Below are 17270 nucleotides of genomic sequence, written 5' to 3'. Positions count from 1 at the left end.
CTACTACCTCTTTCAAGGACCGTGCAGCTGGGCTACCTGCCGTTGGTCACTTCCATGCGACACAACAGTACTATGAAAGGAAAATCCTCATTGGCTATATCCTATAGCAGAAAAAAAAGTAAGAGAACATTTTCTTAGCCACAACTGACTGAACAAATTGTCAGTTTATTTCCTTGTTATTCCATAACATTCTGCTCCATATATGCTACATTTTGTTATTTTGAAGTAACAAGTAATTAATTATTTGTGATCAGGCATTATAGGAGAGGAATTAGCAATTATGACAGCACAAAGTTTTCTGAGGAAATGAAAATGAATCCCATCTTTCAGAGACCATTCAGACAATGTCTCCATCATCTACCTACAGTGCCTGCAAGAGTCAGAAATGGAACAGCCACCATTTCAGCACAAGTGCCCAACCTTTATTTCTCTGGGTATCACCATTAAAGAGCAAGTACCATGAAAAAGTGCACTGAACCATGCCAGGAAAGGCAGCAGACTACCAGCCCTATGACATGATAGGCACAGACGCAGCAAAACACATTACATTGCACCTCTATCTCCTCTAGAAGAGTTCTTTTTTTCCTGTTGTTTAGTATCAGGCTCTTAAAGACCACATGCATCACTGCTAAACAGTGACCCCCAAACACTGTACCAATTATTTACCAATTGCATAGAAATCATCAGACTAAACTGGAAAGTTACTGAAGACCACAGTCTTCTTGCTCTAGCAATTTTCAACTATTTCAGCAAAGTTACTTCAGCTTGCCCACAAGCACTCCCCTGGTGCAAGGCACAGAATCATAGAATCATAGAATAGTTAGGGTTGGAAAAGACCTCAAGATCATCTAGTTCCAACCCCCCTGCCATGGGCAGGGTCACCTCACACTAAACCATGTCACCCAAGGCTTCATCCAACCTGGCCTTGAACACCGCCAGGGATGGAGCACTCACAACCTCCCTGGGCAACCCATTCCAGTGCCTCACCACCCTAACAGGAAAGAATTTCCTCCTTATATCCAATCTAAACATCCCCTGTTTAAGTTTTAACCCATTACCCCTTGTCCTGTCACTACAGTCCCTGACGAAGAGTCCCTCCCCAGCATCCCTATAGGCCCCCTTCAGGTACTGGAAGGCTGCTATGAGGTCTCCACGCAGCCTTCTCTTCTCCAGGTTGAACAGCCCCAACTTCCTCAGCCTGTCTTCATACGGGAGGTGCTCCAGTCCCCTGATCATCCTCGTGGCCCTCCTCTGGACTTGTTCCAACAGTTCCATGTCCTTTTTATGTTGAGGACACCAGAACTGCACACAATACTCCAGGTGAGGTCTCACAAGAGCAGAGGGGCAGGATCACCTCCTTCTACCTGCTGGTCACGTTCCTTTTGATGCAGCCCAGGATACGGTTGGCTTTCTGGGCTGCAAGCACACACTGAAGCCGGCTCATATTCATTTTCTCATCGACCAGCACCCCAAAGTCCTTCTCCGCAGGGCCGCTCTGAATCTCTTCTTTGCCCAATCTGTAGCTGTGCCTGGGATTGCTCCGACCCAGGTGCAGGACCTTGCACTTGTCATGGCTGAACTTCATAGGTTTGGCATCAGCCCACCTCACAAGCGTGTCAAGGTCCCTCTGGATGGCATCCCTTCCCTCCAGCATACCAACCGAACCACACAGCTTGGTGTCATCGGCAAACTTGCTGAGGGCGCACTCAATCCCACTATCCATGTCAGCGATTAAGATGTTAAACAAGACCGGTCCCAACACCGATCCCTGAGGGACACCACTCGTTACCGGTCTCCAGCCGGACATTGAGCCATTGACCACAACTCTTTGTGTGTGGCCATCCAGCCAGTTCTTTATCCACCGAGTGGTCCATCCATCAAATTGATATCTCTCCAATTCAGAGAGAAGGATGTCGTGTGGGACAGTGTCAAACGCTTTGCACAATTCCAGGTAGATGACATCAACTGCTCTACCCTTGTCCATCAGTTCCGTAGCCCCATCATAGAAGGCCACCAGATTGGTCAGGCAGGATTTCCCCTTGGTGAAGCCATGCTGGCTGTCACCAAGCACCTTGTTGTTTTTCATGTGCCTTAGCATGCTGTCCAGGAGAATGTGCTCCAAGATTTTGCCAGGCACAGAGGTGAGACTGACTGGTCTGTAATTCCCCGGGTCTTCCATTTTCCCCTTCTTGAAAATGGGGGTTATATTTCCCTTTTTCCAGTCATCGGGAACTTCACCTGACTGCCATGATTTTTCAAATATGATGGCCAGTGGCTTAGCAACTTCATTCGCCAGCTCCTTCAGGACCCGCGGATGGATTCCATCAGGTCCCACGGACTTGTGCGCATTCAGATTTTTAAGATGGTCTCGAACAAGATCCTCTCCTACAGTGGGCCCAAGGTCTTCATTCTCACAGTCCCTGCATCTACCTTCTAAGACCTGGGTGGTGCAGTCAGAGCCTTTGCCAGTGAAGACCGAGGCAAAGAAGTCATTCAGAACCTCAGCCTTCTCCAAATCCTGTGTAGCCAGTTCTCCCGAAGGGGGTTCTGAGCTCCAAGTTTGAAGCCAAGAGGTCTCCCCTGTCACTTGTTCCCTGTTACCGAGGGGTTAAAATCTCCTTTTCTAACACAGCAATCTTCTCTTCAAAAAAGCAGACAGCTACGCTTAAGATGAATTACCATCCAGTGTTTTAATCTAAAGATTCCCACACTGATACACATCAGCTGTCACTCTACATGTCTTTTTGCATCTTTCATACACAGCACAGGGCTCAGGAATCTCAAGTCAGAACTGAAGCAAGCAAGTCACAGCTTCAGCTATGAGGTTTCAAGCTACCCACCTCCCTCTGCTATCACTTACAAACTGATAAACAGCAAGACCCCAGCTGATATACGCTGTACAAGGAGCGACAAACTCAATCCTCTGCCTCCCATCTACATTTCCTGAGGTTCTTTTACTCTCTCAACCAAGACATGTCTTCTCCACAACTCTGGGCACAGCGTTTGAAGATGGATGTTAGTTACTAGACGGCTGGTGTCTTGCAAGGAGAATGAAGGGAGCTTGCGGACTGGGACTGGGTTTTGAGGGGGTTTTAAAGTCTACAGTTCAGTGAAATAAGAGGAGAAGGAACCCATACAATCCAATGGTTTAGCTTCCTCCACTCCACATTTGAGCTTTTCACTCATTCATGGAACTGTGCCACTGAAAGAAAGCTCCTGTGCGCAGACTAGTCATGTATTTTATTGACTGGCAAAGCCGAGTTTGTGAAGTTCCTGCCTCATGGTTACATCTTAACAAATATTTGTGCACAGAAATGAAAGCCAGACTGCTGAAACTGGACAAGAACCAAGGCTGATAGATTATTCACATTTTTTCCTATTCACACACATTCTGCACTTCAAAGAAAGCTTGTAGAATGCTTACATGCCGTAGCCGGATACAAATATCAACCTACATAATGCGGGGGGGGAGAAGAAACACAGTCAGTTGAAGCTGTACATGTTCCCAGACTACTACCTTCCTGTATTTTATAACATGTATCATCAGACAGTTCAAAAGTACAAGTAACACTTCAACAGCTCTACTAGCTGTAAAGTGTACAACATAATTCCATTCTTCCTGAAGCATATCTTATTTGAAAATTTAACAGGTTATTTCTTCCACATCCCCAGCTTCCAAAAAACCTGAATTTACAACAGTTGACAAAATATACACAGGCAAGTCTCTTGTGATACACCATGGGACTGGTATGTTTCACCTTCAGCGCAGGAGGCTGACACCCCATCTTCTAACTAGACTCCCAAATTATTACAAGCAGTTGAACACACACAAACTTTCACTGTCTGACCTACCTGATGAAAAACTACTCAGAATAAAATACACTTTGCAATTACCCAAGGTTAAATCCCTAATAATAGTCTTCAGAGAACATGACCTAGATATGTCAAACATGATCAGAGAGATATATATCGAGACATCTTTAGTTAGTTAAGAGTGCCAGGCTTATTTAAATCTCCTTTATCTGTTCACACCTTGGGTTTTGTTGTATTTTCCATCATTTCTGTAAGCGAAGAATAAAGTTGTTAAACTTGAGAATCTTTTAAATTACCAAAATCTTTCCTTTACTACCTCTCTCATTTACTCAAATAATAATCATCATGATCACCATTTATCAAAAAACAAAAAAGATGTAAAAATAGAATAATGCTATTCACTTTTATGAATAAGTATTCTAATATAGCAGATTATGTACAGATGACCAAAAGCCAGCTTTTAGCATTAGGAATTAGCATTAGGAATTCAGATGTATTTGTTAATATTAATATATGTGTTGTTAACATTAATATATGTGTTGCAGCTCCTATCACAAAATTAAAAGCATAAGAACTTCTGCAAGAAGCCAAAATAATTTTGCCGTTTGAAATTTCCTTTTACAAGATACTCCTTAAATTAAACAATTTTAAGGGAATCTACTAACCCATAAGACAAGTAATGAAACTAATGAACCTGGTTTTAATCAAATTTATAACTGTCCAAGTAACAGCGTATAAAGAACCAATACTGCAGTTGAAAAAAAAAAAAACAAAAACCCAAACCACAAGTGTGACTATAGTTCTCCTTTCATTGTATGTATTTGATGAAATCAATGGGCTTTAATGGTAAAATTCACTCATCCTTATTTATCTTGTACTTAATTCAGACTTCTACCTGTGGTTTACTGCTGTAGTTGTGACAGTGATGCTACAAGACAAAGAACTCAGGGAAGAAGAGCCAGAGGCAAAATCGGCTTTCCTTACTATGCACATCACCCTGTTAAGGTCAGCAGAATATCCAAATAATAGTAAAAAAAATTAAAAAAAATAGTCTAATCACAAGTAAGGAACACACACAGTTTGTAACACAGCACCTATCCTAGTAATAAAGATCAAAAGGAAAATAGAGAAGTAAAAACACCTTCAGGAAAATTCAAGTCCATGCAAAATGAGCGCTTCTAGAACACTCTGTGTACATATCCAGGCTCTCCACATTTCTCTGTACTCATGCTCAAACTTTCATATAACATCCTCCCAATTCCCTCCAGATCACGAATACCTTGCAGTTCTCTCCACCCACATCATCATGCCACAGTTTCTCTGTGTCCCCTAAGTAATTCCCATTGCTCATTTCCATCTCTCTCCAATACCAGTTTCTACAACTATTCCCCAGCCTGTACCTCTAATTCCCCATTATCTTATGTCAGTATCCCACAGTCTCTCTACCAGCCACAGCATGTGTCCTGTGAACAGCATTTCCCCCTCTTTTTCCCCCCTCTCTTAAGAGTACTGTACTTTGTAATTCTGTCAATTAGTTTTCATTGAAACCTGGCACAGAGGTTAAATCTAGTATCAAAATAGCTTTGGAAAAGAGTATCTATTTCTCTTCCGTAACACTGGACACCAAAATATTTTTTTTAAGCTTATGTTCACTTGTGACTTTATTTATACAAAAATTAGCACTGAACAAACCCACTTTCAGAGCTTCAATAAACTGGAAGAAAACACCCACTTTCTTCACAAACAACCTATTATACAGTTGCTGCAACTTGTTCAAAAGAATATTCAAGTACACTTTACTTTCAGTACTTGCACTCATGCATTTATAAAGTCATGAAAACTGTATAGTCCTAAGGAACATCAAAATTTCAGCTACTGTAAAGCACTCTTGAAACAACACAACAGACTGAAGATATTGGTTAAATAGCATTCCCATGGCACAGCTGCTTGCTGCATTTTATTTAAGAGTTGTAATTCTCTATTTGCGAGTGTCATCTAAGGAAACATGTGATCCCTCCACAGTTGCTAGTTAAAAATGAGAGACAGCCTTCCCCTGCAATGTCCTGCTTCAATTTCAAATTTAAACCACATTCAGAAACCAGTTTAAACACTGACTAAACATGAAACCTGTGTGCTAAAGAAGTCCAGATAGTACTTCATAATCAATTGATTTGGTTTATAAATCATACAGTTCCAATTTTTAAGCCAGGAAAACAAAAAAGTCCCAAGAAACTTGTTACTAAAATCAAGGGGGGGGATGGGGGGGGATAATCAATACTACAGTGTAATATAGCTAGTTTAAAGGAACTGATCTACTGTCTAAATTACAAAAAAATCCAACAAACCCTCAAAAAACATTAACTATAACCTGGTCATCTTGTTAAACAGAAGAGTTGCACATACACAGCTATGTGGAGACAGGCTCAATTTTGGCAAATAGGTATAGCGAAAAGCTGGTGTGTGCGTACACTAAGAAATGCACTGTTTTGTCTACACTAATACTCATAAAACATGGAAAACATTCATAACTTACTGGTATTTACTTTGGTGCTGACACAAAACTGAAGAAACTTCTTTCAGTTTTGGAAACACCCTCCCCCAAAAAGTGTAATTTAATTGTACATGTCTTGTTTTGGTATTTTCTGTGTTTCTGTTGTTTCACCTTAAGTTTTTAACTTGAGGAAACAAAACCAACTATTAAAAAGTATTAAAGAAATACAACAACAACAAAAAAAACGGCATATTATACAAGGATTAAATGAGTAGCTTCCTGTTTACCATTAAGCATATTTTCATGAGACCCAAACAAATGTTTAGCTCTTCCCCTCAGTAGTGTTTTTCTTTAACTGCACCCAGAAAAAAGGCATAACAATCATATAGATGCCGCTGCAATTTATTCCCATTGTACTATATTCCCATTGTACTATATTCCGTTTTCTTACATCACCAAAAAAAACCAAACCACCCATGCACTGGGTAAAATAGAATCATTAAAGCTGCAAAAGAGCCAAGTTACCACTTGCTCATGCTAAGCATACTCTATTTGGTGTTATTAACACTCACTTTCATGAGTTCTCAGACTCATGAACAAAATGGAAATGAGGCAGGGGAATAATGACTTTGCTTTGAAGCTCTGGAGATCAAAGCCACATACCTGGATTCATGCTACTATTCTACTACAGCCTTCCTGTTTCTCCAGAGCCAATGTCTAATGGTTTCCTTTTTGGAATATTTTTTTACTATATACTTAGAACACAAGCTATCAGTGGTTCATCTTCAAACCCCCTGTGCATTCTAGGAGCCCTCTCTTTTCACAGCAATCCCAAAAGCAGGATCCACAGTATATCCACAACATCTGCTCATACTGTATTGGATTTGTGTGGCAAGGTTTTGGTAGCAGGGGGACTACAGAGGTGGTTTCAGTGAAAAGTTGCTAGAAGCTTCCCCTGTGTCCAATAGAGCCAATGTTAGCCAGCTCCAGGATGGATCCACTGCTGGCCAAGGCCAAGCCATCAGTGACGTTGGTGTCACCTCTGGGATAACATATTTAACAAAAGGAGGAAAAAACCTGCACAACTGCAGCTGGAGAGAGGAGTGAGAATTGACAAAACAACTCTGCAGACACCAAGGTCAGCTAAAGTCAAGAAGGAGGCGCTCCAGGAGCAACTGCACATAGATTTTTCAGGAGCACAGTTTAGCTTAAGGTGCTCAACAACTTTTTCAGCATGCGCAAATAGACTGTTTGCAGGCCTGTAAATCACTCACCTCCAGGCAGATTTTCTCAAGAACAGCATAAGGTATAACCCACGTGGGCTAATTCCCCTGCCAAACCTAAGTTCCATCTCCAAAGCAAAGAAAATGGTACGAGGGCATGTAAAAAAACAGCTGTAATAGTGGGTTAACACAGACAAAATATTGTTGGGGTTATTTTTCTCCTTAACACACTCAACAACAGATGAGATAGTTGGGTTGAATTTTGCAAGGAAAGTTTCATCTGATAGCAAGAAACCTAGCATAGGAAATAAGAGCCTAGAGGGTTAATGTCTGAGAAAGCTACAAGCAACTAACACAGCTTTATAGTGGGAAGGGAAAGGGAACAACCATGGCTACAGAGTTCCCATATAATTATAGCCTGACTCTTCCCCTGCATCCCAGAAGCTGTGCTTGCTCAGTCCAATCCTAATTTGGGGAAATAAGAACCAACTTCAAACAGCAATTACTCTATTAGACACTACTTTTCACAACACCGCTCTAAAAAACTTCTGCATATTTTTCAGCAGGTTCTTGCATCAGGTCTTCTACATCCTGATGCTCCACTGAACAGGATAATCACAGCCGGTATCTACCTACCACCATGATGGAAAACACTGCCACAGCTTTCATGTTAAAGATGACACACAGGATCAACTGAAGTTGTTTACACTTGGAAAAAGCTTGTGTAAGTAAACAGTTATGACACTGCTCTCCCCCAGGCCTGCATTCTCATACTCTTGCACACATTTATTATTTATCTACGTGCGGACAGAAGACTTTTCTCTCACACTTGCTCCCCCAATCTTAGCACACAACAGAGGGGGAAAAAGCTGATGCTCCAAGCAGTGCGACTTACAGCACAACATGCTGTATCCTCTGGCAAAAATTCCCTCCTGAAGAGTTCGTAACACCAATGCTACCCTAGGCAGATAGCGATTCCCAGGATAGCGAGAGGCGTCTGAAAGACAGTCTAGACAGGCTCTTGCAAGCACATCCCGGAGCAGGAGAAGGGTGTGGCAGCATGAGGCTGGTCACAATGTGCTGTGACAGCCAGCACACCCCTGTCAGTATTCACAGAAATAATCATTTCCTACCATATACCATTTCAACCAGACCACCAAGATCTGCACTGATCTTAAATCTTACCTTGAACTTTGAAATTAACCTGGCATTCATAGGTCACGTTAAGACTAACACCTAATATTGCATTGTTCTAACAGGCAACAGCAGCAAGGGCCAAGTAGCAATGCTCAGAGACTGTTTTGGCTTTGTTCAGGTTATAACGATGGAATACATATAAAATTTGTGAACATACAATCCCAGGCATTGTACCATGACCAGCCCTCAGTGTTCCCTTGAGCAGAGCTAACAAGCAACACAGTAAGTTTATTACACTTAGGATGTAAACAGTGGCATGAGATTCATCCCCTCATGTTCTTGCGTATATTCATAACAACTGCTTCCACAACTGTGATTGCTGCTGCTCAAGTATGTAGAAAACTACTGAAGTCAAGTATTGCAGCAAGATTAACTGTGTAGCTGTCTACCAGTGCTTGTCTGCACCGAAACAGTCTTCACCTTTCAGGAAAGAACTCACAGAGGTGCACTATACTTTGTGCGCTCTAAACAAGATGCATTTGTTATGCACTGAATGAAGTTCCCACATAGCAGAAACATCACATTACTTGTAACATGCTCCTACTCATCTTACATGCCTGTAATCAACGTGTAACAGCTTGACTGAAGTTTGTTTTCCCAAATTAAAAGCTATAAGTAAAAACAGAAAACATAAGCAAGTGCCACAGACACAGTTCGTACAACCTGCTCCTTACGGAGTTTGTAACACTGTTGTGAGCACCGGACAGCCACACTCAGTATCAGCTGAAACACAAGCGATACATATAATGCTCCCCAGGCTTTGAAGTCCATTTTCAAGTTCAAAGCACCTTCCAAACAAAACTGAATTAACACTCATCACAGCCCTGTGAAGTAGATGCCATCAGCCATGTTTTGCACATGGGAAAGCAAAAACTGGCATGGTTGGCCACAGCAGTGATTACTGACCAAACCAGGATTACAATGCGAGTTTCCTGTTTCCAGCCCTATGCTATAGCTAACTCAGTTCTTTCTCTTCCCTCTACACACACGTCTGAAGCACACCCAATTCTGAAAAGTAAAGAAATGCAGCAACACAGTAAGCACAGTATCTCATCCCCACCTGAACAGGTGCATCCAAGAAGCAACCCACCCCAGCCCACGCAGGGCAGGTGAGGGCCATTTGCAGGGATGCTGTGCTCCAGGATGCTCTTGCTACTAACACATACCGCAGATATTAAGGCCAAAACACACCACGAAACCAACCTGACGTGTCACGGCCCTGCCACTCGGGCCGCTCCCCTGGCCTCCCCATGGGAGGACAGTGCCCGCCGCCAGCCGGCTTTCCCCACGTGAAAAAACCACAACGCGCGGCCGCCCCACCTCGGCCCTCTCTGTTCAACTCCCGGAGCAGAGCCGCGGCTCCCCCCGGCTCACCTTCCCCGGCTGGCGCCCAGCTCCTACTTCTCTTCTCGCTTCTGGAAGCTGATGCTGGCGTACGCGCTCAAGTCGTCGCTGGAGTGGCCGCTCCCGCGAGGTTGACCCGGGGGCTTCGGCGGCGGCGGCTGCTTCCCGCCCGGCAGAGCGGCGCCCTCGGCGGGGTGGTGGAGGTGGTGCCGGCGGTGGCTGAAGTCCTTCACCAAGTCCAGGTCGATGTAGTTGAGCCCGTTCTCTTGAGCGGGCGCTGCCCCCGGCTCCCGGCGGCCCGCGGGGGCTCCGGCCGCCTCCCCCGCTGCGGGCCGCAGCCATACGTTCTCGAAGGAGGCCGAGCTGTGCCGCTTCACCTCCTCGGAGCCCCCCGCGCCGCCGCAGGGGAAGGGCGCCCCGAGCCCGCCGCCCGCCGCTCCGCGGGCAGCGCTCGGCGTGGAGGAGAAGGTCTCAGAGCTGTGCCGCCGCCGGCCGCCCTGTGGGTCGGCGCGGATCACCTTGGCGCTCTGGTTGCGGCCAGGGCTGAGGCTGACGCGGGTGAAGGCGCTGCCCGCGCCAGGGCCCCCAAGCAGGGAGGAGGAACGCGGCGGTGCCGCCGACAGCTCGGCCGGTGGCCGCGGCAGCTCCGGGGATGCAGTCGAAGCCGCCGCCGGCGGGGGCTTCTCGGCGGCGGAGCGACCCGCCCGCACGTCGGCGTAGCTGAGCAGGCGGGCGGGCGAGCAAGGGGAAGGGCTGTCAGCGCAGTCCGAGCAGGAGCCCCCGGCGGCGCCCCCCAGCTGCATTATTACATAGTCCCGGCCGCCGGGGGCCGCTCCTCGGCCGGGCCGGGCCGCGGCTGCTGCCCGTGCGGCAGCGAAGCCGGGCGTGTAGGGGGCCCGCGGCGGCCCCAGCTCCATGTTCATGTACTCCTCGCTGCCCGGCGGCGGCGGCAAGCCCAGCCCCAGGACGGCTGAGGGGAAGGCCGGCTTGTCGCCGGCGATGAACTCGATGTTGACGTACTCGCCGGGGCTCTTGGGCTCCGGGGGCAGGAGGAGCGGGGGCTGCTCCCGGGCCCGCGGCAGGGTGCTGGCCTTCGGGCCGCCCAGCGACAGTCGCGTGGGTCGCGCCAGGCGGCCCTTGGTCTGCACGGCCGTGTCCACCTTGCGCGGGGACTGCGCTTGCAGCGGGGGGCCGCCCTCTGTGCCACCGCCACCGCCACCCAGGCTGTCGCTGCTGGTGGAGGAGGATGAGTCCTCGGCGGCGTAGAGGAGGCGGCCGGAGCCGAGAGCGATGCGGGGCTGAGGGCTGCCCTCCTCGCCCGCCACCGCCGGCCCGCTGCCGCCCCGCCGGTGCACGTGCTTGAAGGAGCGCGGCAGCGAGAAGTAGGAGTAGATGGGCTTGTGGTGGGCTGTGGCGGCGACCTCCTCGACACCCGGCTGCCCCACGCCCCCGAAGTAGCAGTCAGGCGGGGTGCTAGTGGTGGAGCCGCTGGCTGGGGACATGTTGATATAGTCGCTGCCACCACAGGGGAGCTTCCCTTCGTTGCTCTCCACTGAGAGTTTTGGGTGGTGGCCGGCGCCATTCGCCCAGATCTTGCCATAGCCCGCAGAGCCGCTCTCAGGGGAGTAGCTGCCGCTGGGGGACATCATCATGTAGCCATTGGAGTCCACCGTGGCTGGAGGGTGGCGGCCCCCCCTGCCGGGGTTGATGATCTGCTGTGGCGCCGATACACTCTTAGGACTCATGGGCATGTAGTCTCCGCCCTTGGGGGGCCCCCCGCCGCTGGGCACAGGGGCTACACCGGGTGACATGGGCATGTACCCATCATCCGTGTGCGGGGCAGAGTTGGTCCGATGATGGCTGCTATCCAGGTGGTGCATCTCCAGACACTCCTCTGGGTAGGAATGAGTGGGTACAAAGGCTGAGTGACGGTAGGAGGGCAGCCGGCTGCTACCACAGGGGTAAGAAGGCAGCATCTCTGTGTACTCCTCAATGGAGGCAACAGAAGACTGTGAGGGTGTCTTCTGATGGGAGATGGTGGGTGACGTGCCTGCAGAATGAGTGCGCTTCCTGAATGCCTTCTCCAAGTCAGCAACCTCCTCGCTGCCACCTCGAGGACAGCATGGCGTGCTAGGGTAGCGGGGCTGCTGCTGCGGGTGGCATGTGCGGGGGATGAAGTGGCCATTGGGGGCTGCAAGGCTGCAGCAGGAGGAGGTGGCCTTCCCCCCCATGCAGATGTAGTTGAGCTCTTCGTCACCCCGAGCTGGTGGGGTGTGTCCCAGTGAATCTGGGGTCACACTGCGAAAAGAGCTGCGGAAGTCACACGGGCTGGAACCATACTCATCAGAAGAAATAAATCCACCATCACTAGGGGAGCCGGAAACCGAAGCACTAGACCTTCGTGGAAACAGGCAGTCTGAGGTGGAGCCATGGCCACTAGTGCTGCTGGATGACAGGCTGACTGGACTGGTGGCTGAAGGAGAGCAGCGTGAAGAAGGCATTGGGATGGACCTGCTGTGGTTGAGTGGAGGATGGAGCCTGGAGTTGCCGCGGTGTCTGTGTGAATGGGTACGGTTGGCACTGGGACTAACCGGGCTACCATCCACAGAGGCAGGCCTTGACATCGTGCCTTCCCCATCACTTGATGCTCGAACCCGGAAAGAGCTGGGTTTGCCACCCGTACCTCCACCACCAGCGGGAGAGGTGGCCGTGACGCTCTCAGTTCTGGACCGGCGACTGAGTCCCACTTGGCTAGGTGGAGGGTTGTTGACGTGGTGCCTACTGCGAAGAGGCACAGAGATGGGGTTGGAACAGTTTGAGGAGGACTGGCTCTTGCTGCGTGGCCTAAATTCCTCACTCATGGCTCGCATGGCCTCCAGGATGGTTTCATGCATGTTCTGTGCCACCACCGAGTCATCCACCTGCATCCAGAACTCACCGGGCCCAGTGACAGCCGAGCGCCCCACCTCGATGAAGAAGAAGTTCTCAGAGTGACCACAGCGGCGGATATTGAGCAGCTGCAGCACCACAGCAGCGGCATCTGAATTCAGTTTCACAAAGCTGATAGTCTTGTTAGTCAGGCACAGGCGGTAGATGCCAATCAGGTTCTTTGTCTGGCCTAGGCCCTTAGGCTTCAGAATTACTTGCCAAACTTCCTTAAAAGCTGGGCCAGGGGCTACCTCACCATAGCTGTCCTCACCTGCTTCCCCCAGCCCTGCACTGCTGCCTCCAAAGGTGACATCGCTGTGGTGGTGGTGGTGATGGTGATGGAGGTGGTGGTGTCCCTTGGCCCTGTTGTGCAACTGCAGCAGTGCTTGGTACCAGCTTTCCTGTTCAGGCTCGCTGTCAGCTGCAATGGCAAAGTGCTCGTCCTTGGTGTAGAGGGCCACCAGGTGCTTGTTCTTGGAGTCAGCCCGTTTGTTGATATTGAAGCAGCTTTCTAATGGGATGGAGCGCTTGGGGGCCCCTGACTTATGTCTCCATTTCTTCTCATTCTCGTAATACTCCAGCCGTGCGGGTCCAGACTCACTGGCTGCCCTCAGCACAAAAAAGCGTTTATGCATGCTCTTGGGTTTGCGCAAGTAACCCACCTTTCTGACATCTGAGAAGAAGCCCTCGTTGTTATCTGTGGGGCTAGCCATGGTGAGAGGCAGTGGAGCTGCTACTGCAGCTAAGCAGTCTGCAAGACCCCAGAACAGCCAAGGCAGCTGGAAAAGGCAACCACCTAAAATAAAATAAAATTCATGCAACAAAACCAACAACAACAACAAAAAAGGCAGCAAAATAGCTCAGGATCCTCTTCTGAGAATGGGACGGGGGAGGGACAGAGGCAGGGTGAGAGCAGCTGTTCAGTGGCAGAGGCAGCTTCCAGCACCAAATCAGAGTTTGCGTTGCTGTTTATGCCCAGATCGCCCTTAGATGGGTAAGCGCGTCCTTAAAAAGTCCAGTCCCGATCAGTCCAGACGAAAGTCTCGTCCCAACAGCAGCCGCCGGGAAAGAGAAACGCATCTTCCCCTGCGGGGGTCGTGCTCCGCTGGGGCCGGGAACGGGCGGGGGTCCTTCCTCCGCTCCCTGCGCCCCTTCCCCCGCTCAAGTTTGCCTCCGCGAGTAGCGATTTCTGTTGCAGATTAAATATCCTCTTGGGGGCGGAGACTGTTTTGCAAAGTCCGGGGTTTGCACCCAAAAATACACGTTGCTTCCCCCTCTCCCCTCTCCTCCAAAAAAGCGAAAACCAAGAGAATAAAAAAAAAAGACAAAAAAAAAAAAAAAAGGCCGCCCACAACGCAACCCCGCTCTTCCCCAAATATCAGCGCTGAGGTTGCTGCGGCTTCTCCCGCTCGGGCGTGCGGAGGAGGCTGGCGACCCCATTCAGTCCCATCTCGTTAGGCAGAGAAAGTGCCATTTCCACACACGGCGCAGCCCGGCAGCGGCGGGAGGGGAGGCAGCCCGAGTGCCGAAGGAACATCCTCTCTTCCTCCTCCTCTTCATTCCAGTCTGCAGCGCCTCAGCGCCCGGCGGCGCGGCCCCCTCCCGTGCCCCAGGCCGGCGGGGGAACGGGCACCGCCGCGGCGACTCCCTCTCCACCGGCTTCTTCACGGAGTTTCCCGGCGCCCCGCTCCAAAGCAGGCGGCGGGGGCCGCGCTCGCCAGTCCGCCCCCCTCCGCCCGCCGCCGCCGCGGCTCAGGCTCACTCCAAGGAGAACAACACGTGACGGCGCCAGTGCGTGGACCATCCCCGGAGCCGCCGCCGCCGCCGCCGCCGCCAGGCTCCGGGCCAGCCCAGCGCCGCGGCCCCGCGGCCCGCCCCGGCCTTCCCCGCCCTCCCTCCCTGCCCTCATTCAGCGCGGCCGCGAGGGCCGCCACCGCCAGGCCCGGCCCCGCTGCACCGCCCGCCGGGGGCCGCGCCCCCATTGGTGCTGCCTCCCGTCCGTCACAGCGGCGGCGGCGCCCGGCCAGGCTGGGACGCGGCGCGTAGTAAGGAGGCGTAGACGCCATTCAGCGGCACGTTATTTATAACCGCGGCCGGCGGCCTCTGCAGTGTGGCGGCTTTGGCCGCGGCGGGCCCGGCGAGGCGGAAAGCCTCCTCCTGCCTTCTTTCCGGCAGCCCTCGGCGCCCACCCCGCACGGCGGGGCAGGCCTGACTGCGGAGCCACCGTCACCGCCCCACCTCAGGGCGAGGCAGCCGCGCGGTCGCGGGCCGCTGTGAGGGGAGCCGCGATCGCCCTCCCCCCCAACCCCGCCCGGGGCCTACGGCGAGAGACGGGGCCTGGCCGGGCGGCGGCAGTGCGGGCGTAGGCGCCCGCCTTCTCCGCCCGGCTGGGGCCCGTTCCGCTCCGTGGGAGCCGCTTCCGGCTAGTACGTGGCCCGAAGCAGCGCGTCCCCTACCCTGCCAGCGCGCTCACTCCCCGAATAAAGCGCTGGCGGTGGGTGGGGGGGGGAGACTGGGCGCTCCCCCATGGCGTGCGGCGGGGAGGCCGAGGGAAGTGCCCCAGAGGAGTTGCTCCCGTGTAGTGTCAGGCAGTTAACCGTATTTCCCAGAACCATTATATGCTAAATTAAACTGAATATTCAACGGGATCTGCTGTTTACAGGGCTGAAATGTACCGTACGCATAACTTACCGCTTAAGTAGGAAACAAGTGTTGCAAGCCAAGCCTAAAAAATAAATTGCTCAACGCTGCCATCTCCAGGACGGTTCAAACTGATCCCAGCTCATCTCTGCATTCCGCAGAAAGGACGTGCTCGTAGGTTTGATCTTCCGTTTACTTGTTTTTCCTAACTCCGTTTCTGCTGCTACCTGACCCTGGATACCCCCCGCGCAGTGCTGGCACTGCTGTTCCAGAGCAGGCTGTTCCCCCGCTGGCTGGAGGTGAAAGCGTGGTAGCAATGCTCAGTCCTACTTCAAGGTAGACACAATAGAAAATGATACTATTGTTTGGATTTATGTAGGTCCAAACATGAAACAAAAAAGTGTGAGGGTTTTCTAATGCGTCCGTGTTACAAAGTTTGTTATCAGGGAGATCATGGTTGTACAATTATTTGAGAAGTTAGCTTGTCAAAAGATGAAAATGTCCTCTGAAGCTGCTGCAGAAAATCGTGGGGAACCCAGACAGGACAACAGGCAGCATGGCAAGCCACCCTCCTGTGCTATCCTACAAATAACATCATAAACCACAGCATTGTTTAAAGTGTTTACCAAACACAGGATGACAATTTGTGACACAGGAGCAGAGTCTAGCTGGTAAGACACAAGGAATGAGAAGGAAAAATACTAATCCATGCTATAACAATAACCTGTATCATTTCATTCTTTCTTCCACTTCACACTGTAGTTCATTATGGCAAAACCAAGTATTTGTACTGAAAGTAAATCTGTTATGGATACTTTGAGATAAAGCTTACTACAAATGCTGCCATCATCAACAAGTAGAATGAGAGAAAGCTGCTCCCCCAGCCCATGCCATGGGCTGCAGGACAGAACTGCAGCCTCAAAGCACAGTTAGATCAGCTATTGTGGCTGTCATTAATGACAAGGTATGTTTTGCAGGCAGAGGGCACCATCACTGTACACACATGTTGCACTGCACATGCTAAAAAAGCAGTGGGTCCTATAGCAAGAGAATAGCTCTTCAACCTCCTCTGTCCCTCCACAAGCATGGGATTGCACATTTGTGCAACAAAATACACGTAGCACTGGGTTTTTAATTAAATATTTTTCACATAGGTAAGGTTAGTAATATTCAGTAATAACTTGTATTTCTCTGTCCCATCCTTTCCCTTTGCAAGTGATACACTGATCCATACATGTGACTGGGTTTCATGATGGAGGATAACAACCATCTGATTTGCACTGTGTTGACAAGGGAAAATGGATTTGAGGGTAAAAGAAGGAGATAGTCCTAGAATTATAGAATATCTCAAGTTGGAAGAGACTCAGAAGGATCATAGAGTCCAGCCCCTGCTCCTGTAACAGTACCACCTAAAACCCATATGACCGAGAGCATTATCCAGATGTTCCTTGAATTCTGACAGACCTGGTGTCATGACTACTTCCTTGGGGAGCCTGTTCCAGTGACCAATCACTCTCTCACTGAAGATGAAGAACCTTTTCTTAATGTCCAACCTGAACTTCCTCTCACACAGCTTCATTCCATTCATACCATGTCCTGTCCACAGTATGTGGGCAGACAGTGTATTTAAATGT

General features: G+C 49.9%; 1 protein-coding gene across 1 annotated transcript in view; it reads right to left on the bottom strand.

Moving 5' to 3' along the window:
• Positions 1-14854, bottom strand: part of IRS1 (insulin receptor substrate 1) — a 54609-nt gene extending 39755 nt beyond the window's left edge. Inside the window, exon 1 of the mRNA XM_065674997.1 lies at positions 10099-14854. Within this exon, the coding sequence (XP_065531069.1) occupies positions 10122-13709 (3588 nt within the window). The 5' untranslated portion in view covers positions 13710-14854 and the 3' untranslated portion in view covers positions 10099-10121. The remainder of the gene's footprint in view (positions 1-10098) is intronic.
• Between the last annotated feature and the right edge of the window lie 2416 nt (positions 14855-17270).

Source organism: Lathamus discolor, chromosome 3 (assembly GCF_037157495.1).
Source record: "Lathamus discolor isolate bLatDis1 chromosome 3, bLatDis1.hap1, whole genome shotgun sequence".
Classification (NCBI taxonomy): Eukaryota; Metazoa; Chordata; class Aves; order Psittaciformes; family Psittacidae; genus Lathamus; species Lathamus discolor.
Note: the sequence above shows the minus strand (reverse complement) of the source record. Positions and strands in the feature narration are given on the sequence as shown.